General features: G+C 44.3%; 1 protein-coding gene across 2 annotated transcripts in view; it reads left to right on the top strand.

Annotated features, from left to right (window-relative positions):
* The window catches only part of LOC140197887 (RPA-related protein RADX-like), a 72,579-nt gene extending 48,628 nt beyond the window's left edge, over positions 1-23,951 (top strand). The window contains exons 12-15 of one of the 2 annotated variants that reach the window (XM_072258451.1): positions 8,432-8,529; positions 14,013-14,333; positions 19,135-19,320; positions 23,628-23,951. In XM_072258451.1, coding sequence (XP_072114552.1) covers positions 8,432-8,529; positions 14,013-14,333; positions 19,135-19,320; positions 23,628-23,758 — 736 coding nt within the window. In that variant the 3' untranslated portion in view covers positions 23,759-23,951. Of the gene's footprint in view, positions 1-8,431; positions 8,530-14,012; positions 14,334-19,134; positions 19,321-23,627 lie in introns of those variants that run through there. The other variant, XM_072258452.1, reaches the window with a different exon arrangement.
* Positions 23,952-24,207: the final 256 nt, after the last annotated feature.

The following is a 24,207-nucleotide window of genomic DNA, read 5'->3' as shown; positions in this document are numbered from 1 at the left end:
CTTTTGGCCCTTCTTGGCTGTGCCGAACCATTTTCTGCCTAGTCCCACTGACCTGCACACGGACCATATCCCTCCATACACCACCTATCCATGTACCTGTCCAATTTATTCTTAAATGTTAAAAAAGAACTCACATTTACCACCTCATCTGGCAGCTCATTCCATACTCCCACCACTCTCTGTGTGAAGAAGCCCCCCCTAATGTTCCCCTTAAACTTATCCCCCCTCACCCTTAACCCATGTCCTCTGGTTTTTTTTCTCCCCTTGCCTCAGTGGAAAAAGTCTGCTTGCATTCACTCTATCTATACCCATCATAATTTTATATACCTCTATCAAATCTCCCCGCATCCTTCTACGCTCCAAGGAATAAAGTCCTAATCTATTCAACCTTTCTCTGTAACTGAGTTTCTCAAGTCCCGGCAACATCCTTGTAAACCTTCTCTGCACTCTTTCAACCTTATTTATATCCTTCCTGTAATTTGGCGACCAAAACTGAACACAATACTCCAGATTTGGCCTCACCAATGCCTTATACAACCTCATCATAACATTCCAGCTCTTATACTCAATACTTTGATTAATAAAGGCCAATGTACCAAAAGCTGTCTTTACGACCCTATCTACCTGTGACGCCACTTCTAGGGAATTTTGTATCTGTATTCCCAGATCCCTCTGTTCTACTGCACTCCTCAGTGCCTTACCATTAACCCTGTATGTTCTACCTTGGTTTGTCCTTCCAACGTGCAGTACCTCACACTTGTCTGTATTAAACTCCATCTGCCATTTTTCAGCCCATTTTTCCAGCTGGTCCAAGTCCCTCTGCAGGCTCTGAAAACCATCCTCACTGTCTACTACACCTCCAATCTTTGTATCATCAGCAAATTTGCTGATCCAATTTACCGCATTATCATCCAGATCATTGATATAGATGACAAATAACAATGGACCCAGCACTGATCCCTGTGGCACACCACTAGTCACAGGCCTCCACTCAGAGAAGCAATTCTCTACTACCACTCTTTGGCTTCTTCCATTGAGCCAATGTCTAATCCAATTTACCACCTCTCCATGTATACCTAGCCACTGAATTTTCCTAACTAACCTCCCATGCGGGACCTTGTTAAAGGCCTTACTGAAGTCCGTGTAGACAATATCCACTGCCTTCCCTTCATCCACTTTCCTGGTAACCTCCTCGAAAAACTCCAATAGATTGGTCAAACATGACCTACCATGCACAAAGCCATGTTGACTCTCCCTAATAAGTCCCTGTCTATCCAAATGCTTGTAGATTCTGTCTCTTAGTACTCCCTCCAATAACTTACCTACTACCGACGTTAAACTTACCGGCCTATAATTTCCCGGATTAATTTATGATCCTTTTTTAAACAACGGAACAACATGAGTCACTCTCCAATCCTCCGGCATCTCACCCGTAGATAGCGACATTTTAAATATTTCTGCCAGGGCCCCCGCAATTTCAACACTAGTCTCCTTCAAGGTTCAAGGGAATACCCTGTCAGGTCCCGGGGATTTATCCACTTTAATTTTCGTCAGGACAGCAAGCACCTCCTCCCTTTCAATCTGTACAGTTTCCATGATCTCACTACTTGATTCCCTTAATTCCATAGACTTCATACTTGCCCCTCCACCAATCTTTGCATCTTCTGCAAAGTTGGCAACAGTTCATCTGTTCCATTATCTAAATCATTGATATACAGTATAAAAAGAAGCAGTCCCAAAATTGATCCCTGCAGAACACCACTAGTCACTGGCAGCCAACCAGAAAGGGATCCTTTTATTGCCTTACATACATCCATTGAGGTCATAAAGAAAGAATATAGTGTTACAGAGAAAGTGCAGTTCAGGGGCCATATGGTGTTTGATTCCTCGTTGTAGGAGTCGGAATTCTTGGAGCGGCTGTGGGTTGGCGATCAACCGATTGTCTTGGTGCATGTAGGTACCCGTGACGTAGGAAAAAACCAGGATGAGTTTCTGTAAGCAGACTTTAGAGAGGTAGGAGATAAATTGACCTGAAAGGTAATAATCTTGAGATTGTTACCTTTACCATGTGCTAGTCAGAGTAGGAATAGCAGCATAGTTAGCGTTCAAAGTTTAAATTAAATTTTATTATCAAAGTACAAAGTTGCAAGATGTTGCCAGTGTGCATCAGCGCCTTTCTGTGGGCCACAAGAAATTGTATCAGTTTTCCTCTTTTCCTAAATATACACACCTTTTGAATTACTTTCACTGCAGTCTGTAGCATGTAAATTTCCTCTTAACAATGGACTATGAATTTACATCACTGATCTTCAGATCTTACGTTCGACAGTTAACTGCCGAGCAGTTAAGCATGCCAGCTTTAAGGGTCAATGCCACGGCCGAAAACACAGCAGAGGCAGAATTCAAACCAAGCTGAAGCGCAGAGGGATGAGGCCTCCCTTACTTAGTATCCTGTTGGTGAATATGTAGTCGCTAGAAAATAAGATTGATGATCTCGGGGCAAGGCTGCTGTATTTGAGGCAGATGAAACAAATCTCAATTGCTTGTTGCACTGAAGCTTGGTTAAATGCAGGTACACTGGAAGCAGTGATACAGCCAAAAGGTTTTACGATTTTCAGGATGGATTCACCCATGATCTCTGGTAAGGAAAGAGTGGCAGCGTATGCTTTTTAGTCAATTCTCGTCGGTGCCCAGACATTGGGGTTCTGTCAACTTCTTGTTCCCTGACTTAGAACAACTACTGATTAAATGTAGACCATTCTACTTGCCACAGGAGTTCCCATCCATGTTCCTGACTGCAGTTTACTTACCACCAGCTGCCGATTATAAGCAAGCACTCATGAAAGTGCACGATGTTGTCATAAACAAGAAACACCTCATCCCAACGCATTTCAAATTATATTCAAATTTAACCAGACCTGTCTGAAAACAACCGGACACAATTATCACCATCTGTTGCACCAGAGGTCCCAACACTCTAGTGCACTGCTACACCATGATAAGGAATGCCTATCATTCCTTCTCGAAACCACATGTTGGTAAGTGGGATCATTTGTCTGTATTCCTACTACCTGCATACAGACAGCCTAAATATCAAGGCTCCAGAGATGAGGACAGCTCAGAGGTGGTCACGGGAGGCAGAGGAATGGTTACAGGATTGCCTTGAGTCAGTGGACGGAGCTGTGTTCAAGAAGTCATCTGAGGACCTGAATGACCACACCAGGATCATTGCAGACTTTATTAGAACAGCTGTGGATGAGTGTGTTCCTTTGAAATTGTTCAGAGATTTCCCCCATCAGGAGCCCTGGATGAACAGTGAAATCTGGAACCTGCTGAGAGCTAGATCAGAGGCATTGAAACCTAGAGATCAAGAATGTTACAAGAGGTGCAGGTATAATCTCCAGAAAGCCATTTCACAGGCGAGGTAGAGATCCTGGACTAGACTAGAATCAACGAGGGATACTCAGCAGCTGTGGTAGGGTTTGAATGCCTTAACTAAGTTAAATTTTGTGATATGGGGGCAGCAGAGCTTCACTTCCTGATGAGCTCAATTCCTTCTATGCTCACTTTGATCACTAGAACGGGGGGAACCATCGCGTACTCCCATGTCTCCCAATGTTCAATTGGTCTCAGTATCTGAAGATGACCTGCAGGCTGCCTTCAAGAGAGTGAATGCAAGGAAAGCTACGAGTCCGGACAGAGTACCTGGCCGAGTACTGAAGGCCTGTGCCAACCAACTGGCTGGTGTATTCACAGATATCTCCTTAAAAGAGAGATCATTGGTTGTAGGGACATTTCAATGATGGGGCAAGTGACTGCAGTTATCCCCTTTTGATTAAGAGCCTGATGGTTGGGAGATAATAACAATTGTTGTACTTGGTGGCGAGTCCTGAGGCTCTTGTACCTTCTACCTGATGGGAGCAGCAAGAAGAGATGTGGCCTGGGTGATGAGGGTCTCTGGTGATGGGTGCTGCCTTCCTGCAACAGCATTTCATGTAAATGTGCTCAATGGTTGGAAGGGCTTTACTGAATCCCATAAATATGTGCGTTGAGCAGTGGTGCAAGAGGGACGGTTTCAGATTGTTGGGACATTAGAACCGGTTCTGGGGGAGGTGGGACCAATACAAACTAGATAGTCTACACCTGGGGCAGGACTAGGAGTTTGCTTGCTCATGCTGTTGGGGAGGGTTTAAACTAATATGACAGGGGAATGGGAATCTAGGCAAAAAGGAAGAGAGAAGCAATGCAGAGACCAAAGCAAAAGTTAGAAAAAAAGAGCACAGAAAAGTCAAATGCAAAGGACACAAATATTACTAGATTTTAAAGGGACAATGAGTGTAAGTGCACTTTATCCGAAGGTCCATTAAATCTGAAATAAGCTCAGTAAACTTGTGGCATAAATCTGTGCAGAGGGTATGATTTAGTGCTCATTACAGAAACATTGCTGGTGGGGATGATTGGGAGTTAAATATCCAAGTGTATCAGATAATATGGGATATCACATAGGCAGGAAGATTAGAGAGATGGGGGTAGTGCTCTTAAAGATTGAATCAGGGCAATTGTGAGATGATATAAGATCTAAGGAGCAGAATGCTGAATCCATCTGGGTAGAGATTAGGAATAGTAAAGTAAAAAAGATTGTTGGGAGTTCTCTATAAGCCACAGGTAACAAACCAAGAATTTAGGAGTCTGAAGACACAAACTCAGTATTTCAGGAATAGCTTCTTCCTCTCTGCCACCTGATTTCTGAATGGACAAATGAACCCATGAACACTACCTCAGTCTTTTTTTCTCCTCTCTTTTGCACTACTTATTTAATTTAATTGTATTTTATTATATGTATTTATTGTAATTTATAGTTTTTATTATCATGTGCTGCCACAGAAAGCAAATTTCACGACATTATGTCAGTGATAGTAAACCTGATTCTGATGCACATAAAAATGAATCAGCAATTGTCGTGGGGACTTTAACTTGCACATAGATTGGGTGAATCAAATTGGTCGAGGCAGTCTCAAGGAAGACTTCATAGAATGTATCTGTGATAGCTTTCTTGAACAGCATATTAGTGAATCTGCAAGGGAAAATGCTACCTTAGGTCTGGTCCTGCGCAATGAGACAGTTTAAATAAATAATCTTGTAGAGTGATCATGGTATGATTGAACTTCTCATAGAAATGGAGGGTCCACCGGTTCAATCTAAAACCAGTGCATTATGCCTAAATAAGGGAGACTACAATGGGATGAGGGAGAAGCTGGCCAGTGCAGACTGGGAACACAGGCTATATGGTGAGATATTTGAGGAGCAGTGGAAGACTTTCAAAGACATTTTTCACACTGCTCAGCAAAAGTATATTCCAGTTAAAAGCAAAAGGCAGCAGGGATGGGGAGAGAAGTCTTGAATAACGGAGGAAATGAAGGAATCAAACCAAAAGCACATGTTGCCAGGAGCAGTGGGAAACTGGAAGATTAGGATAACTTTAAAAAGCAAGCAATATGGAAAGGGAAGATAGATTATGAAAGTAGGCCAACACGAAGTATAAAATCAGATAATGAAACTTCTTGTAATAATATTAAGAGGAGAAACATGACTAAAGTGGATGTAGTTTTCTTGGAAGATGAGAAGGGGTCATGTGGAAATGGCTGAGGCTTTGAACGACTATTTCGCATCAGTTTCCCTGTTGAGGACACGTCTAACATGCCAAAGAATGATGTTAATGGATCTGTTACGAGAGGTGAGGACCTCGATACATTCACTAACATGAAAGAGGCAGTGAATGCATTCCAGGGTACTGAAAGAAATGGCAGAAGTTATAGTAGAGAGATTTATGATAAATTTACCAAAATTCTCTGGATTCTGGGCAGGTCCCTGCAGATTCAAAGACGGTGAATGTTACATCACTGTTGAAAAAAAGATGTAGGCAAAAAGTTAATTTACTGTTAGTAGTTGCAAAAATGCTTGAAGGAAGGAATAGGCATCTGGATAGGAGTGGTTTCATCAAGTAGGGACGGCATGAATTCAGAAAGGGCAGGTCCTGCTTGACAAACTTGCTGGAGTTACTTGAGGATATAGTGAGCGCAGTGGGTAGATAATATATACTTGGATTTTCAGAAAGCTTTCAATAACATGCTACATAAAAGACTTATCCATAAGATTAGGACAGCATGGATAGAGGATTGGTTAACCAATTAGAAGACAGAGTGTGAGATAAATGTATGTTTCTCTGGTTGGCTGTCAGTAGTGAACGGAGTGCTGCAGGGGTTAGTGCTGAGCCCACAACTGTTTACTTTAATGATTTGGAAGAGGTGACCAAGTGTAGCATATCTAAGTTTGATGTTGAATTTAAATTCAAAGATTCAGAAGTTTATTTTATTGTCAAAGTATCAAAGTATGCATGTACAATACAACTCTGATATTCATCTTCTGCAGGTAGCCATGAAATACAAAAGGACCATGGGAGTTGTTGAAAGAAAAGACATCAACTCCCACCCCTCCCCCACTCCCGCATGAAAAAGAAAAAGAAACAAAACTCACAAGCCTCAAAACCGCCCCATCCTTCCCTACAGAAAAAACAGTGACAATAACATCAAATCACAACCCCGTCCCCCACAGAAAAAAATAGCGACAATAGCATTAAATCCCAAAACCCTCCCCACAGAAAAGGACTGTGTCAAAAGCATCAAAACCCCAACTCCCCCCCCCACACACACACAAAGAAATAACTGATCACCCATACAGAATAACACCAACAAGAACAGACCCCAAATCTTCAGCCTCTCCTTCTCACAAAAACTAAGGTATCAACCACAAGAAAGAAAATGCCAAAAGAATGAGGGGACCAATATAAAGTATGGTGCAGTGATCACAATAATCACATAGATCTCAGAATATTGAAAACATCTTCCCGTCAGCATTCGAGGACAGCAGCTGCACAAACTCAGTCCTTCCATGAAGAGCAACCACCAAACTCGGTCTGAACACTGCTGACCCAGTTACTAACTGTGGCCTCCATTGAGAGCGATCGCTGACCCTGCCCCCTCTGCATCCTTCGATGCTTCAAAATAGAGTTGTTCATGACCCCGCATCCCATCTCTGGTCTTCTCCACGAGGCAGCTCTCTGGACACTGTAGAGTGCTAGATCATTTTCCGTAACACAATCAAGACAAAAAGAACAATCAGAAAGCATAGAGAGGAATGGTAGATTGTGCAGAGCATGAGGAGACATAGATAGTTTAAGTGAGTGGGCAAGGGTCTGGCAGATGGACTACAATGTTGGTAAATGTGAGGTTATCCACTTTGGAAGGAAAAGTAGTTCAGATTATTATGTAAACGGTAAAAAAATTGTCACATGCTGTTGTGCAGAGGGACTTGGGAGTGTTTGTGCATGAATCACAAAAGGCTGGTTTGCAGGTACAACAAGTTATCAGTAAGGGAAACTGGAACGTTGGCCGTCATTGCTAGAGGGATTGATTATAAGAGTTGGGGGATTGTGCTTCAGCTGTACAAGTTGTGGTGAGGCTACACCTGGAGTACTCTGTGCAGTTCTGGTTTCCTTATTTGAGAAAAGATAAACTGGCTTTGGAGGCACTGCAGAGTAGGTTTATGAGATTGATTCCAAGAATGAGGGAGATATTGAGTCATCTGGGACTATACTTGCTGGAATGCAGAAGAATGAGAGGGATCTTATAGAAATATTTTAAATTATGAAAGGAATTAAAAAGACATAGGCAGGAAAGTTTTTTCCTCTGATAGGTAAGACCAGAATTTGGGGACATAACCTCAAGATTCAAGGGAGTAGATATAGGATGGAGATGAGGAACTGTTTTTCCCACAGAGTAATGGATCAGTGGAATTCTCTGCCCAGGGAAGCAGTAAAGAGCTAAGACACAGATAGATTTTTGCATAGCAAGGGAATTAAGGGTTATGGGGAAAAGTCAGGTAGGTGAAACTGAGTCCACGATGAGATCAGCCACGATCTTATTGAATGGCAAACAGGTATCAGACTTTTGCATCTTCTGCCCGATGGGAGGGGGAAGAAGAGAGAATGTCCAGTGTGGGAGGGGCCCTTGTTTATGTTGGCTGCTTTCCAGAGGCAGTGAGATGTGTAGATGGAATCGAAGGATGGGAGGCTGGTTTGTGTAACACACAGAAAGTACTGGAGGTACTCAGCAAGTCAAGCAGTATCTAAGGAGGGGAGTAAAGAGTTTATGTTTTGGGAAGAGACCATTCATCCGTAATCAGGACTGGTTTGTGTGATGTGCTGGGGAGGTCAGTAGGGATTGGGTGGGATAGTGGGAGACATAACAGGTTAAAGGCCTCCTCCTGTGATGTATTGTTCCCTGGAAGCCTTGCCACGTGATTCAGGTCCCTGCACCCCTCCCTGTGAACAATCGGAGTCTGGTCTCATGTAATTGTTCTGCTTTTAATCTAGGCTCGTAAAAGGCACGGAATCGAGCAGCGAAGAAGAGCCTGCTTCTCGAACATGCACAGACGTGAAAATCACAGAAGGCCGTGTGAGCCCTGACCAAGGTTTGTTTACACACAGCTACCTGGTCACCATTCCCAGTGACAGTACAGTGCAGGAATAGGTCCCTTGGCACGCTGTGTCTCTGCCAGCCCTTATACCAAATCAAGCTAATCCCCTCTGACTGTAGCTACTCTGTAGCCCCACCCTTCACCATATGTAGAGGTGGTTACAAGTACACAGAATTAGCTAGAGGGCAAATGAGATTGGCTCAAACAGATTACATGGGCCCTAGGGCATGTTTCTGTGCAGCCTAACTCTATGACTCTGTGTAGCATTTTACTTCAGTCAATTACACAGGCCCCAGGACTTCTCATTTGTTAAATCTTGAACACAAAAAGGCCAGAAAATTCTAGAAACTGTGAGGCAGGGAGGGGCTTAGCCTGAAATATCTCTCCATATATGCTGCTTGACCTGTTGAGTTCCTCCAGCGGTTTATGTGTGTTATGGAGATTTGGCTACCATTGCAGAGTAAATGGCTGTGTTCTCCAAAGCAATCACCTAATCATTGTGGAGAAGACCACGTCATAAGTACATTAAACCTTTCCACTGTCTGTTTAGAACTTAGAACAGTACATTCGGCCCAGGATGTTATGCTGACCCTTTAACCCAGTCCAAGTTCAATTACCCCTTCCCTCCTACATAGCCCTCCATTTTTCTTTCAAAGATTGCAAGGTTCAATTTGACATGGAGAGCATTTTCCTGTTCAACTGTGTGGCATTCCTTCCAGTTGGAGATTAATGAGACCTTTACTTTGGTGCTACAAGGAATGATTGTTCATACCACAATAACTGTGGTGCCAAGGACATGCTAGCTCCCTAATGTGATTCCAACACTCTTCCCCACCCCAACCCCCGCCCTGTACTAATGCTGGGGAAATTCTGCAGGAGCTGTGATATCCTAGCTGCAACATCACCCCAATGGTTTCTTCATCGTTGCTGATGACTTCAGTCATGTCAGCTTAAAAACAGCATGCCAACTTTGTAACCAGAGGAGAGAATATATTAGACCTGGTGGAGCCCACAAGGCTGCCCGGACTTTCACCTGGGATACGCAGACCACTTGTCCATCTTGCTAATCCCTGCATACAGACCACGTTTACAGTGAGCTCAGGACCCAGCAGCAGATGCCACCTCAGCTCTGCAGGACTTGTTTCAAAAGCAGGAACTGGAGCATATTTAGGGAAGCAGCCACCTACTCTCGTTACATCAGCAATGATGAAAATATCGGGAAGTGTAGTAAGGACATTACTGTGATTAAACACAACACTGCCAGGGCAAATCAGAAACCATGGCTGACTGTAGAGTTCCATGCATTGCTTAAGGATTGGATTCTGATCGGGGGTAAGATGACTTAGGTCAACGAGCTGCACTCTCCTGTGCCATCAGGAAGGCAAAGCGAAAGTGCTTACAGAAAATTCACAAACGTCTTTGTGCCACCAGAGACACATGGCACAGGTTACAAAGCATACAAACCATACCGATTACAAGTCCACCCTGTGTGGCAACGACAGTGCTACCTCCTTTCCTGATAGGCTGAATGCTTTCTGTGATTTGACCACTTGAATGATGTGACATCAAGGAAAGCTCCCTCTCCTCCTGAGGAACAGGAACCTTGTCTGGCCACAGCTGAGGTGGGGAGGCTCCCAGCCAGGGTAAACCCACATAAATATGTGGGTCTGGTCAGATGCTGAGGGGTTGTACGGCCCAGCTAACAGAGGTCTTAACGGACATCTTCAGTATCTCTTTGGAACAGTCCACAGTCCCTGCAGCCTTCAAGGCGGCCATCATCATTCTGGTGCCCAAGAGAGCAACAATAACTGGCCTAAATGATTACTGCTTAGAGGCACTGACATCAACAATCATGATGTGCTTTCAACAGCTGATAATGGATTGTGTAAAATCCCACCTTCCAGCTACATTGGACTCTTTCCAGTTTGCCTACTGCTCAAGCCACTGATGATGCCCTCGCCTCAGCCTCATTCTGTCCTGTCCCACCTAGAAAACGATGCCTCATACACCAGGATTTAACACAATCATCCCTCAGAGGCTGGTGGGTAAACTGGGACAATAACCCTTTCTGTAACTGGACTTTGGACTTACAGAAAGACTCCAGTCAGTCCAAGTTGGCAGCAACATCTGAAGCTCCATCACACTGAGCACTGTGGCCCCAGGGTCACTGCTGGCTCATGACTGCACTGCCAGATCCAGCTCAAAGTGCATCAAGTTCACTGATGATACGACAGTGGTTGGCCTCATCACCAACAATAATGAGTCAGCATACAAAGAGGAGGTAGAGAGGCTTGTCAGATGGTGCAGAAACAACCACCTAAGTCTCAGTGTGGACAAGACGAGAGATAATTGTGGACTTCAGAAAGGCACAGGCTGACCGCTCTCCATTTAACATCAATAGTAATTATTATTTATTTATAGAGCATTTTCATACAAACTATCACTCACAACACACTGGAGGAACTCAGCAGGTCGGGCAGCATCCGTGGAAACGATCAGTCAACGTTTCAGTCCTGACGAAGGGTTCCAGCCCGAAACATTGACTGATCGTTTCCACGGATGCTGCCCGACCTGCTGAGTTCCTCCAGCATGTTGTGAGTGTTGCTTTGACGCCAGCATCTGCAGATTATTTTGTGTTCGTACAAACTATATAGTGCAGATTGCTTTACAATGGGATAAAGTGCAAACATGAAAATAACAGACAAAAAAGATATTAGTTAAAAGCAAGGTTAAATTGGTTTTGTGTAGTATTTAGAAGTGTCAAACTGTCCTGTTCTCCCCCCCCCCCCCCGATTCCTGTTCACACTGAACACCTCAGACCTTCAGTACAAATCTGAGTCTTGTCACTTGCAGAAGTTCTCTGAAGACTCTGCGGTGGGTGGGTGTAACAGAGATGGGTGGAGTTGAGTACGGAGGACTGGTGGACAAGTTTGTGGAGTGGTACAGGAGGCATCACCTGCTCCTGAAAGTGGCCAAAACCAGGGAGATAGTGATTGATTTTAGGAGGATGAGGACTGTGACATTCTGGGAGAAGCGGTTGTGGTGGTGGAGGAGTACAGATACTTGGGTGTTCACCTCGACAACAGACTTGACTGGAAAACCAACACCAACACCAAGGCTGTTTAGTAGAAGGGGATGAGCAGACTCTATTTTCTAAGGAAGATGAGATCCTTCAATGTGTGCAGCGGGATGCTGGAGATTTTCTCCCAGTCTGATGTAGCGAGTGCAGTCTTCTTTACGGCTTTATGTTGGGGGAGTAGCATTTGTGCTGGTGAAGTAAAAAGTGCAAAATAAACTCATCAAAAAGGCTGGATACGTCCTTGGCTACAACCTGGACTCTTTTGAGTTAGTGGTGGAGAGAAGGTCACTATACACACTGTTATCCATTATGGACAACCTGGCACATCCTCTCCACGACCTACTGAATAAGCAGCAGAGCCCCCTTTCGAACAGACTCATTCAACTCTGCTGTCACAAGGATCATTACAGAAAATCTTTCCTGCCAAGTGTAATAAGCATCTCTGTGTGGCAGAACACACATCATAGTACAATAGTCTCTGCTTTATTATTTTGTGAAATTACTGTGTATATTATTATTCTGTACTTTATTTTTCATTAAGTCTGCACACTTCTTAGTGTGTTTTTAAATGTGTTTTTAAATGTTGCTGCCATAACAAAATAATTTCCCACTTGGGATCAATAAAGTACTTATTAGTATTATTATTATATTATAGTTTTAGGTATTGAGTTCCATAATTTAGGAGCAAAGTTCAGTGAAGCTGACCTGACAGTTATCTTTTGAGGAAACACACAAAATGCTTGAGGAACTCAGCATGCCAGGCAGCATCTATGGAAAAGAGCACAGTCGACATTTCAGACAGAGACCCTTCAGCAGGGTTGGAGAGAAAGCTGAGTGAGAATAAGAATGTGGGGGGAGGGGAAGAAGTACCACGAGGTGATGGGAGATGGGGAAGAGTGAAGTAAAAGCTGGGAAGTTGAATTATGAAAGAGATACAGGGCTGGAGAAGGGGGAATCTGATAGGAGAGGACAGAAGGCCATGGAAGAAAGTAAAGGGGGAAGAGCACCAGAGGGAGGAAGTGGGAGGTAAGGAGATAAGGTGAAAAAGGGGAATGGGAGGTGGGGTGGGCATTACTGGAAGTTTGAGAAGTGTCACCATATCTCCTTACCTATCTGTCATCTCCCTCTGGTGCTCTTCCCCCTTTTCTTTTTCCCATGGCCTTGTGCCTTCTCCTATCAGATTCCCACTTCTCCAGTTCTATCTCTTTCACTAATGGACTTCCCAGCTCTTTACTTCACCCTCCCCCCGTCACTCTGACTCCTCATCTTTCTCTTCCAGACCTGATGAAAGGTCTCGGCCTGAATTGACTGTTTACTATTTTCCATAGATACTTCCTGGCCTGCTGAGTCCTCGAGCACTTTGTGTGTGTTGCTTGGACTTCCAGCATCTGCATATTTTCTCTTGTTTGTGATCTTTTGAGAATGATTGTTTAAAAGACTGGCAGAAGAAGACCTGCGAGCTTGAGCAGGATTATAAAACAACAGTGATTCTGTGTTGTACTTCAGTCCCAAACCATTGAGAACTTTAAAAACAAGTAAGAGAACTTTAAAATCAATTCTAAAAGATACAGGAAGCAAATGTAGAGTACTGGGAAAGGATTGATATGCTTCCTCACCTTGGATTTAGTTAAAAGAATGAGTTAAAGTTTGACAATAGATTGCTTTGGAAGGCCAGCAAAAAAAGTGCATTGCAGTAATCTAGTCTATTCGATGTAAAGGTGTGAACAATGACTCTGTCATGGAGAGAGAGAGAAGAGCACAACGTTCCTTAGTATGCATGTAACAGATGATCTAACCTTATTAACCTGGCCCACAACACCTTATTAGTCTGGAATGCACAGCAGTGTCGATACTTTCTGAGGAGATTAAGGCATACAAGGCTCTCCAGTCCCATTATAACGACTTTCTATAGGAGCATCATCAAAAGTGTCCCGTCTGGCTGCAAGACCCAACAGAGTATAGTAAAAGCTGCCGAGAAGATCACCAAGATCTCCCTCTCCCCTACCTCTATTTGTGATAGTTACTGGGACTGTTGCAGATGAAAGGCCTGAAGCCTTGTTGAGGATCCCTACCACCCATCCCATAATCTCTTTGACCCACTACCATGAGGAAGCAGGTAGAGAGGGATCAGGACTGGGACAACCAGACTTCCCTCAGGTTGTGAGACTAACAAATACCTTGCCACCACCAAGGTCTCTTCACTAGGAAAGTGAGCTATTTGAGTTATATTTTATTACTTATTTGTGGTAATATTGTATTTTATGTGCTGTGTGTGATACATGTATTGTGGGTGCACTGTGGTCGGAAAGAACGTATATATCTATAATCAGCTGACAGTATTCTTGAACTTGAAATGAACAACACCAACATAATTACTATCTGCTTTCCTTTCTTACAGAAGTTAGTTTTGTCAGGGCTTGCCAGGAGTTCTACACAGACTCCGATGAGATAGGGGTGACGTCTAGAGATGCAGTGCCCAGCTCGTCTCAGATTGGTGGTCCATGGACTGACCGCCCATGGCAACTGGAGCATCTTGCCCACGCCGGGGATGTCACACAGATGGTGGCTCGAAACTTCCGCCTCAGGGACAAGGCCGTGCTTCTGCATACCTTTGCTCTTCAGCCAGCCAAATTCACTGGAGTGCAGGCTAATCTTGGAAAGAAGCTGGCACAATGTGAGCTGGCGTGTTGTCATGGTTACTACACTGTGACCATTTTAGGTAAAGGATCTTGGGAGACGACAGCTGGAAAACTTTGGGGTTTGTCTGACAATATTTTGTGAGCATAAACCATAAGATACTGGAGCAGAATTAGACCATCAAGTCAGCTCTGCCATTTCATCATGACTGATCCATTTAACTCTCAGCCCCAATCTCCTGCCTCCTCCCTGACTAATCAAGAATCTATCAACCTCTGCCTTAAATATACCCAATAATTTGGCTTCTGTAGCCATCTGTGGTAACAAGTTCCACAAATTAGCACTAAAAAATTGCTCCTCATCTCCATTCTAAACGAGCATCTCTCTATTATGAGGCTGTGTCCTCTAGCCTTAGACTCCCACACGATAAGAAACAGCTTCTCCGCATTCTTTCGGGGCCTTTCAACATTTGATAGGTTTCAATTAGATCCCCCCTCATTCTTCCAAATTCCATTCACTACAGGTCCAGAGCCGTTGAATGCTGCTCACATGATAAGCCTACCATTCCCGGAATCCTTTGAACCCTCTCCAATGTCAGCACATCCTTCCTTAGATAAGGGGCCCAAAACTGCTTACTGTACTACCATCGAGGCCTCACCAGTGCCTTATAAAGCTTCATTGCTAATGCTAACAAGTCCACAGTCAGAATCAGTTTTTTTTATCACTGGCATATATCATAAATTCTGTTGTTTTGCTGCAGCAGTACAGTGCAAGACATAATTTTTTTAACTAGTGTGAAAAGAGAGAACAATAATGAGATAATGCTAATGGGTTCATAGAGTGTATAGAAATCTGAGAGAGAGGAAGCACCTGTTCCTAAAATGTTGAGTGTGGACTCCTCCCTGGTACAGTAGTGGTAATGAGACGAGAACATGTCCCAGATGTGCATAAGGGTTAGGAAAGGTGCAGGCAGCACTATACTGAAAGAGCATGCAGAGGTGGTGTTTTGGGCTGCATCGGGATCAGTCTGCGATTGGGGACATAAGTTGCTAGAATCTGGAGCAACAGACTATCTCCTGAAGGAACTCAGCGTGCTGAGTAGCGTCTGTAGACAGAAAGGAGCTGCCAGTGTTGTGTGTTGAAACCCTGCCTCAGTCCCAAAACATCAAGAGTTCTTTGGTCTAGATTGGTACAGGGAATGAGAGGACCAAGAGTAGTGCCTATTTGAGAGTGCAGGTTGTGGCAGGGAAAATGAGGCCGTTGGTCATTGTGAGCCTTTGTGAAAAGTAGAACAATGCAATCAGAGTGGGATTTTCATAGGATCATGAGGAATAGGGCAGTGGATTATAATCAGCTGGATGGGGCAGAAATGAGTAGTAGTGATGTTAAATGGATTTTCAGAAGGCATTAGATAACGTGCCCCACAACAAAATGCTAGTGCACAGGACAAGACGGCCTCCTTGGTTGAGAGAGTTATGCTATTAAGGAACAACTGGAAGAAATTGGATTTGTATTCTTTGGAGTTTAGAAGAATGATGGACAATTGTATTGCAACATTCATGATCCTTAGGGGAAGCATGGCAGGATAGTTCCACTAGTTGGAAACTCTCAGACAAGGAGGCATAAAGAAATACACCAAAGAAATATGGATGTTTAGGGAACACTCGCATGGGGTTCTGGATAGGTTTGTTCTGTTGAACAGAGAAGGATGAAAGAACCGTGATTGACGAGAGAAAGAAGAAGCAATCACACTTAAGGTTTAGAAGCTTAAAAATCAGACAAGGTTCTTGAGCATTATAAGGTAGCCAGGAAGGAACTTAAGGAGAACTGGAAGAGACATGAAAAGGCCTTGGCAAGTGGGATTAAGGAAACCTCCAAGATATTCTACACATACAGGAAGGTGACTAGAGTGAGGGTAGGACTGATCAGGGATAAAAGGGTCAAAGGAGGTAGGGAAGGTCCTAGTGAATACTTTGCATCAGTATTCACCAGGGAGTGGGACTTTGGTGAATGTGAGCTCAGCAAAGAAAAGGCTAACATGCTAAAGCATGTGGAGGTTATGAAAGAACCAGTGTTAAAGCTTCTGAAAAAAACATCAGGATAGATAAGTCCCTGGAACTAGGCAGAATATACATCAGGTTACAACGGGAAACAAGAGAAGCGGTCATGGCGGCATTGACAATAACCTTTGTATCATCCCTGGCCACAGTAGTAGTACCAAAGGACTGGAGGTTAGCAAATGTTGTTCTGTTATTCAAGAAAGATAAATAAAGATAATCCTAGGAAGTATAGACTAATGAGTCTTACATCAGTGGGGGCAAACTAACGGAGAAGATTCTTAGAGACAGGATTTATGAGCATTTGAAGAAGCATAGTCTGAAAGGCTCTTTGAGGGGTAGGTCGTGCCTCACGAGCCTAATTGAGTTTTTTGAGGAAGTGACAAAACAAGTTGATGTATTCATCAGAAAGTCAGGAGGCCTGGGATCCATGGAAACTGTGTGGATTCAGAATTGACTTGCTCACAGAAGGTAGAAGGTGGTACTAGATGGAGCATACTTTGCTTGGCAGTCAGTGAATAAAGGTGTTCTGCAGAGATCTGTTCTGGGACCCTACTTTTTGTGATTTGTATAAATGACTTGGATGGGGAAGTAGAGGATGGGTTAGATGTTTAGAGATGACACAAAGGTTGGTGGGGTTGTGGATATTGTAGAAGTTTGTCACAGGATGTAGAAAGCAGAGTTGGGCAGAGAAGTGTGATGTGATATAATTGAGAAGATTGAACTTGAAGACAGAGTACAAGGTTAATCACAGGATTCTTAGTGTGGAGGAACAGAGAGACATTGGGGTCCACGTCCATAGATCCCTCAAATTGCTACACAAGTTGTACTTAATGAGTGTTGGCCTTCATTAGTTGGGGGGGGATGAATGAAATGACTTTGTTTCTTACAACCTTCACATACATGAGGAGTAAAAATCTTTACGTTACGTCTCGGTCTAAATGTGCAATGTGCAGTCATAGTAATTTATAATAAATTGAACAGTCAGTGTAACATAGAAATACACTCAAATCAGCGTGAGTTAATCAGTCTGATGGCCTGATGGAAGAAGCTGTCCCGGAGCCTGTTAGTCTTGGCTTTTATGCTGTGATACCGTTTCCCAGATGGTAGCAGCTGGAATAGATTGTGGTTGGGGTGACTCAGGTCCCTAATAATCCTTTGGGCCCTTTTTTCACACCTGTCTTTGTAAATGTCCTGAATCATGGAAAGTTCACAACTACTGTACAGATGCGCTGGTCTGTCTGCACCACTCTCTGCAAAGTCCTGTGAATAAGGGAGGTACAATTCTCATATAAGGCAGTGATGCAGCTAGTCAGAATACTCTCAATTGTGCCCCTATAGAAAGTTCTTAGGACTTGGGGACTCATACCAAATGAGGTAAAAGAGGCGCTGTTGTGTCTTTTTCACTACACAACTGGTGTGTACAGATCTTGTGAGGTCCTAGGTGATGCGGATGCCGAGGAACTTAAAGCTGTTTACCCTCTCAACCCCAGGTCCATTGATATCAATAGAGGCTAGCCTGTCTCCTTTCCTCCTGCAATCCACAACCAGCTACTTTGTTTTTGCAATATTGAGGGGGAGGATTGAGTTCAGCAGGCACGAGGTAATGTTGCAGATCTATAAAACTTTGGTTGGACCTTATTTAGAGTATTGTGCTAAGTTCTATTGCCTCATAATAGGAAGGATGTGGAAGCTCTAAAGTTTCTAAAGATGGTGCTTAAGAGATTTTCAAAGGTTGCTTCCTGAATTAGAGAACATGTCTTATAAGTAAAAGTTGAGTGAGCTAGGGATTTTTGGAGTGAAGGAGGCTGGTAGGAAACTTAATAGAGGTGTACAGTATAAGATTAGGAGAGGCATAGATAGAATGGACAGCCAGCACCATTTTCCCAGGGTGCAAAGGCTAATTCCAGAGGATATCTTATTAAGGTATATGGAAGTCAGGTGGGGAAACGTCAGAGAGGTTTTTTTTTAGAGTGGTGGGTGCCTGGATCACACTGCTAGGGCTGATTGTAGAGGCTATAACATTAAGAGTCTTTTAGATAGGCACAGGGATATAAGAAAATGGAGGGTTATGGTCTTTGTAGGAGAGAAGGTTTAGATTGATTATACCGAAGGGCCTTTGCTGTGCTGTTCATTGTTCTATGAGATTAGGAGGTGCACAGGATCATCTTGCAGAAGCTGGTGAATCCGTAGAATTCTCTGTCGCAGACGGTTGCAGAAGCTGGACCTTTCGGGTATTTAAAGGAAAAGTTATTTTGAAAGAATGGGGAATTGAGGACTATAGCAACTGGCACATAAGCCATGGTCTTGAATACCTCAGCTATGATGGTACTGAATGGCAGGCAGGCTTCATGGACCAAGAGGCCTATACACAATGGCTTTTCTATGAAATCCCCAGCACTAAGTACTCTGAAGTGAAGTCATTCATTTCAAGGTAGCTCACTTCCCCTCGGTTCACATCATCAGATAGTGTCTATCTGAATAGTTCAGTTGTTGAACAAGTGAGTCAGGTGTATTTGTCAAACTGTTTGGACAGGCAGTTAACTTGTTCTAGTACCTTAGAGCAACTCTACAGGTTTCTCTCACAGGGTATGTGCTGGAAGACATTTTAACTGTAGGGACGCAGTCACCATCCCAACAGTTCCTGATACTCTCACTGAAGGATTGGGAAAACAGTAACTGAACCAATCTCTGTATCTTTCCCCTGGGGAGTCCTACTCAGATCCTCTGTGGAATCTGTCAACAGGCAGATTCTTATCTTAAGGCAAAATAAAATGAGGAATTGGAAATCTCACATTTGTTTTTCTTTCTCCTATCACCTTCCAGGACTAAATCGAGAGCTGTCTTTAGACGCGGTCTTTCTCTCCACCGTTCCCAGATTAGACGACCAAGACATGTGCAGTGCCAAGCATGACAGAACTCTTATCTCTGCTTTAGCTCATGGAGGGCTACCATCTGGATGGGCCTCTTGTTTTGACGCAGATAATGAAGAGAGCTCCTCGCAGCCTCCGGGTAAATTTTTCCTCCAGCTCTCATCTTCCTTTCAGAAAGCACTTATCCTTCTTAAATACAACCCCAACTACTCACCAACACCTTGTCCCAGTCCCTACATTTGGGAGCCAAGAATATTAAGAGAATTAACCACACAGAAATGGGACATCCAACTGAACTAGTTTGCATGGAGTTTCTGCTCTGTGAGTCTCCTCCTTCTTTTCATCTTTCTCCATCACTGTGTCCTCCTACTGTCCTGTCCCTTCCCCTGAAATCCCCCTCTGATATTTGCCTCAAAAATCCTGTGCAACTAAACTCTTCATTTCTTCCTCCTCATGTTTATGAATTTGCCAAATTTGTTTGCCATTTTTAGTTACTGGTCCTGACTTTCAGATGCGCCTGCAGATGCAAAATTCTTCTGTGCATCAATCTGGGCAACTGAATAATCTTGTAGTTTTCTGTGGTGTTAGTAATGAGTTTTTTTTTGTGTGCCATACTCTGCCAGAGCCTCGGCGAGCACTTTTTCAAGTGGTTGTCTTGGAGGAAAGACTCTGTGAGTGGTCCCCAACACAGTTTTTTTTTATGAGGCTAAGTTGCGTGCTCAACTCTCAACCCAGCACAGATGGAAAGCGTGCCCAAGAGCGGCCCAACTGGGTTCGAACTCGGGAACCTTCACTCCAGAGTACAGCGCTGATGTCGCTGCGCCACCAGCCGGCTAAAGTCTAACAATTACAATTTGGAAAGCAGCAGGGGGTCTGACATTTGCCACTGTACTTTGTGACCAGACGAGGGCAGCCTTGCACTGCTTGTTGCATTGACTTGCCAAGCAGACAGCAGTTCAGTTTAAGCAACACACACAAAATGCCGGAGGGACTCAGCATCTATTAAAAAGAGTATAGTCGACATTTCAAGCCGAGACCTTTCAGCAGGACTGGAAAAAAAAAAGATGAGGAGTCAGACTTAGAAAGTGGGTGGAGGGGAGGAAAAAGCATGAGGTGATGGGTGAAACCTAGATGGGCAAAGGATGAAGAGCTGGGAAATTGATTGGTGGAGAGATACAGGGCTGAGAAAGGTGGAATCCAGTTGGAGAGGACAGAAGGCCATGAAAGAAAGAAAGGGGTGAGGAGCACCAGAGGGAGGCAGTGGGCAAGCAAGGAGATAAAGTGAGTGAGGGAGAAGGGGATGGAGTACAGTGAAGGGGCAGGGGGGAGGCATACCAGAGGTTTGATGAATCCATATTTATGCCATCAGGTTGGAGGCAACCCAGACGGAATATAAGGTGTTGCTCCTCCAAACTGAGTGTGGCCTCACCGTGACGGTAGAGGAAGCCACAGACTGACATGTCTGTATGGGAATGAGAAGTGGAATTAAAATGGGTGGCCACTGGGAGATCTTGCTTTTTCTGGCAAATGGAGCAAAGGTGCTTGGTGAAATAGTCTCCCAATGTACAAACATTTGTATGTCAGGTCTCACCAATTCACAGGAGATCACACCAATTCACAGGAGATCACACCAGGAGCACCGGATACAGTAGATAATCCCAGTCGACTCTCAAGTGAAGTGTCGCCTCACCTGGAAGGACTGTCTGGGGCCCTGAATGGTAGTGAGGGAGGAGGTGTAGGGGGCAGATGTAGCACTTGTTCCACTTGCAAGGGTAAGTGTCAGGAGGGAGATCAGTGGGGAGGGACGAATAGACGTGGGAGTCACTTAGGGAGCGACCCCTGTGGAATGCTGAAAGTGGGAGGAAGGGAAAAATGTCTTTGGAGGTGCGATCCCGTTAGAGGTGGCGGAAGTTATGGAGATTTATGTGCTGGACACGAAGGCTGGTAGGGTGGTAGGTGAGGACAAGAGGAACCCTATCCCTGGTGGAGTGGCGGGAGGATGGGATGAGGGCAGACATGTATGAAATGGAAGAAATGTAGTTGAGGGCAGCATTGATGGTGGAGGAAGGGGAGCCCCTTTCTTTGAAGGAGAAGGTCATCTCCATTCTAGAATGAAAAGCCTCATCCTGAGAGCGAATGTGGCAGAGACAGAGGAATTGAGAGAAGGGGAAGGCGTTTTTACAAGCAACAGGGTGGGAAGAGATATAATCCAGGTAGCTGTATGAGTCAGTGGTTTTAAAATAGACATCAGTAGATAAACTGTCTCTAGAGATAGAAGGAGAGAGAGCGATTGAGAAGGGGGAGGGAGGTGTCAGAAATGGACCAGGTAAATTTGAGGCAGGGTGGAAGTTGGAGGCAAACTCGATGAAGTTGAAGAGCTCGGGATGGGTACAAGAAGCAACACCAAAGCAGTTGTCGATGTAGCGTAGGAAAAGTGGGGGAGTGACACCGGTGTAGGATTGGAAAGTAGACTGTTCCACATAGCCGACAAACAGGCAGGCATAGCTGGGATCCATGCAAATGTCCACGGCTACCCCTTTTGTTTGAAGGAAGTGTGAGGAACCAAAGGAGAAATGATTAAGAGTTGAGGACAAGTTCCACCAGACGGAGGAGAGTGGTGGTGGAGGGGAACTGGTTGGATCTGGTGTCCAGAAAGGAACCTGGGAACTGGAAATCATTGAAAAGATCAAGAGTGACTGAACCGGGGGCTGGGGTGGGGGGAATAAAACTGAGTCAAAGTATGCAGATGTGAGTTCAGTGGGGCAGGAACAAGCTGAAACAATGAGTCTACCTGGACAGGCAGGTTTGTGGATCTTGGGCAGGGGGTAGAAACAAGGGGTGTGGGGTGTGGGAACTGTGAAGTTGGTAGCAGTAGATGGGAGATCCCCAGAGGTAATAAGGTTGGTGATGGTGTGGGAGACAATGGCCTGGTGCTTTTTAGTGGGAACCTGTTTGAGGGATTAGTAAGAGGTGTCATCTGACAGTTGTCACTGGGCCTCAGCAAGGTAGAGGTCAGTCCGCCAGACCACTGCACCACCACCCCTCCCCCCCCCTATCTGCGGGTTTGATGGTGAGGTTAGGATCAGTGCAGAGGGAGTGAAATTGGAATTAGAGAGAGGAGTGGTGAAGTCGAGGTTTGATGCCTTGTTGGCAGTTGGCAATGGAAAGATCCAGAGCAGGCAGAAGACCAGAGCAGGATGTCCAGGAAGGTTGGGGGAGTGGGTATTGAAGACTAGAGAAGGGGTCATTGGTGCCACCATTTCAGCTCAACAGAGTCATGGTTCCCTTGCTCCCTGTCTATTCACATTCTGAGGCCCCAGTTCAGCTTGAAGTGTTACTATAATATTGACTTAAATGTTATTAGATGCAGGGCAAAGTGTACTAATAGGGAGTACTGTCCAATGGTCTGGCACCAAAGTCCCAAGCATGCTAGATGTTTTACTTTACTGGCTGTATTGACTAATTTGTACTGTCTCCCATTCCAGAAAGGTAAAAAAATTAAAATAAAGAAATCTCTAGTTCTTAATTTCACTAGGAATCCCCCATTTTCTAATTCCAACACCACTCCAGTGCTGGCTTCTCAACCGCCCCCAAGTTTAACAATCCCAGGATTGTTAGCCTAGCCACAAGATGTCTCAACCCTGGTGATCCCTCCCTAATTGTCTGCACCTTCTCCTCCTTTGGGATGATCCGTTAAACCTAATCACTTGCCGTACTATTTCCTTGTCTGGATCTGTATCATATTTTGTTTAATATAGCAAAGCTTTCAAACAGAGTAGAGACTCTGTATAAAATACAGGTTATTGTTGCCAGAGTGTACATTTGGTGAGTAGCAGACATCAACAGAATCAACAAACTCATTCGTAAGGCTAGTGATGTTGTGGGGATGGAACTGGACTCTCTCACGGTGGTGTCTGAAAAGAGGATGCTGTCCAAGTTGCATGCCATCTTGGACAATGTCTCCCATCCACTACATAATGTACTGGTTGGGCACAGGAATACATTCAGCCAGAGACTCATTCCACAGAGATGCAACACAGAGCGTCATAGGAAGTCATTCCTGCCTGTGGCCATCAAACTTTACAACTCCTCCCTTGGAGGGTCAGACACCCTGAGCCAATAGGCTGGTCCTGGACTTATTTCCTGGCATAATTTACATATTATTGTTTAATTATTTATGGTGCAACTGTAACGAAAACCAATTTCTCTAGGGATCAATAAAGTACGACTATGACTATGACTACCCAGGTAGACAACCAAGTAATTTGCGGGAAAGCAAGACCGGCTAAATTGCCGTAGCATAGTATGTGAAGTTTCTGGTGAGAGTCTTGAAGTTCTTAACTCAGGGAACACTTTGTGAAAAATAAAACCAAATGACACATCAAATGTAAAGGAGTCTTGACAGTTTTTATTTGAAGTCCAATTTTTTCATTTGCCCTTTGACAGATGACATTCTCAGACCTGTGGCCGGCCTGGAGAAGATGCTTTTCATCTTTGTCCTCGATATCTGCAGCCAAGGAGGCGTCCGAGTTGAAGTCGCTCTCAATCGTGCCTATGTCCAACACCACGCTCTCTGACCAGTTGGGTCTTTTCTATTTTTTCCCCCTCCTTAATGCCAGCGGTATCACTCAGAGTGGGGTGAATACATTTATGAAACTACATTATTTAAAATTCTTTTATGCACCTTGAGTTCTGCTTTTATGAAAAGAGAAAATTTGTTCCTGTGGAACTGTACCACTCTGTCATCATTAAAGATGCTTTTTTTTGTTACAGAGGTTGTGCTCAGGAAAAAAGCAAGCAAGCAAGCTGTGGTGGGTCCTACTGTATGGATGAATCAGCACCATTAGCCGTAAAGGGAGATGTGGCTGAGGTCACCATTGCAGAGTCAGTGCAGGTTACCCTTGCTATGTTTGCCCACGGGAGCATTACACAGGGATGGGCACACCTGCTCCCATCACAGTGTTGCATTAGTACTGAGAGGGGGACCATCACAGCGTTGCATTAGAACCACAATTGTGTAATGATA

Source organism: Mobula birostris, chromosome 5 (genome assembly GCF_030028105.1).
Source record: "Mobula birostris isolate sMobBir1 chromosome 5, sMobBir1.hap1, whole genome shotgun sequence".
NCBI classification, from domain to species: domain Eukaryota; kingdom Metazoa; phylum Chordata; class Chondrichthyes; order Myliobatiformes; family Myliobatidae; genus Mobula; species Mobula birostris.
This window is presented reverse-complemented; position numbering and strand designations above follow the sequence as displayed.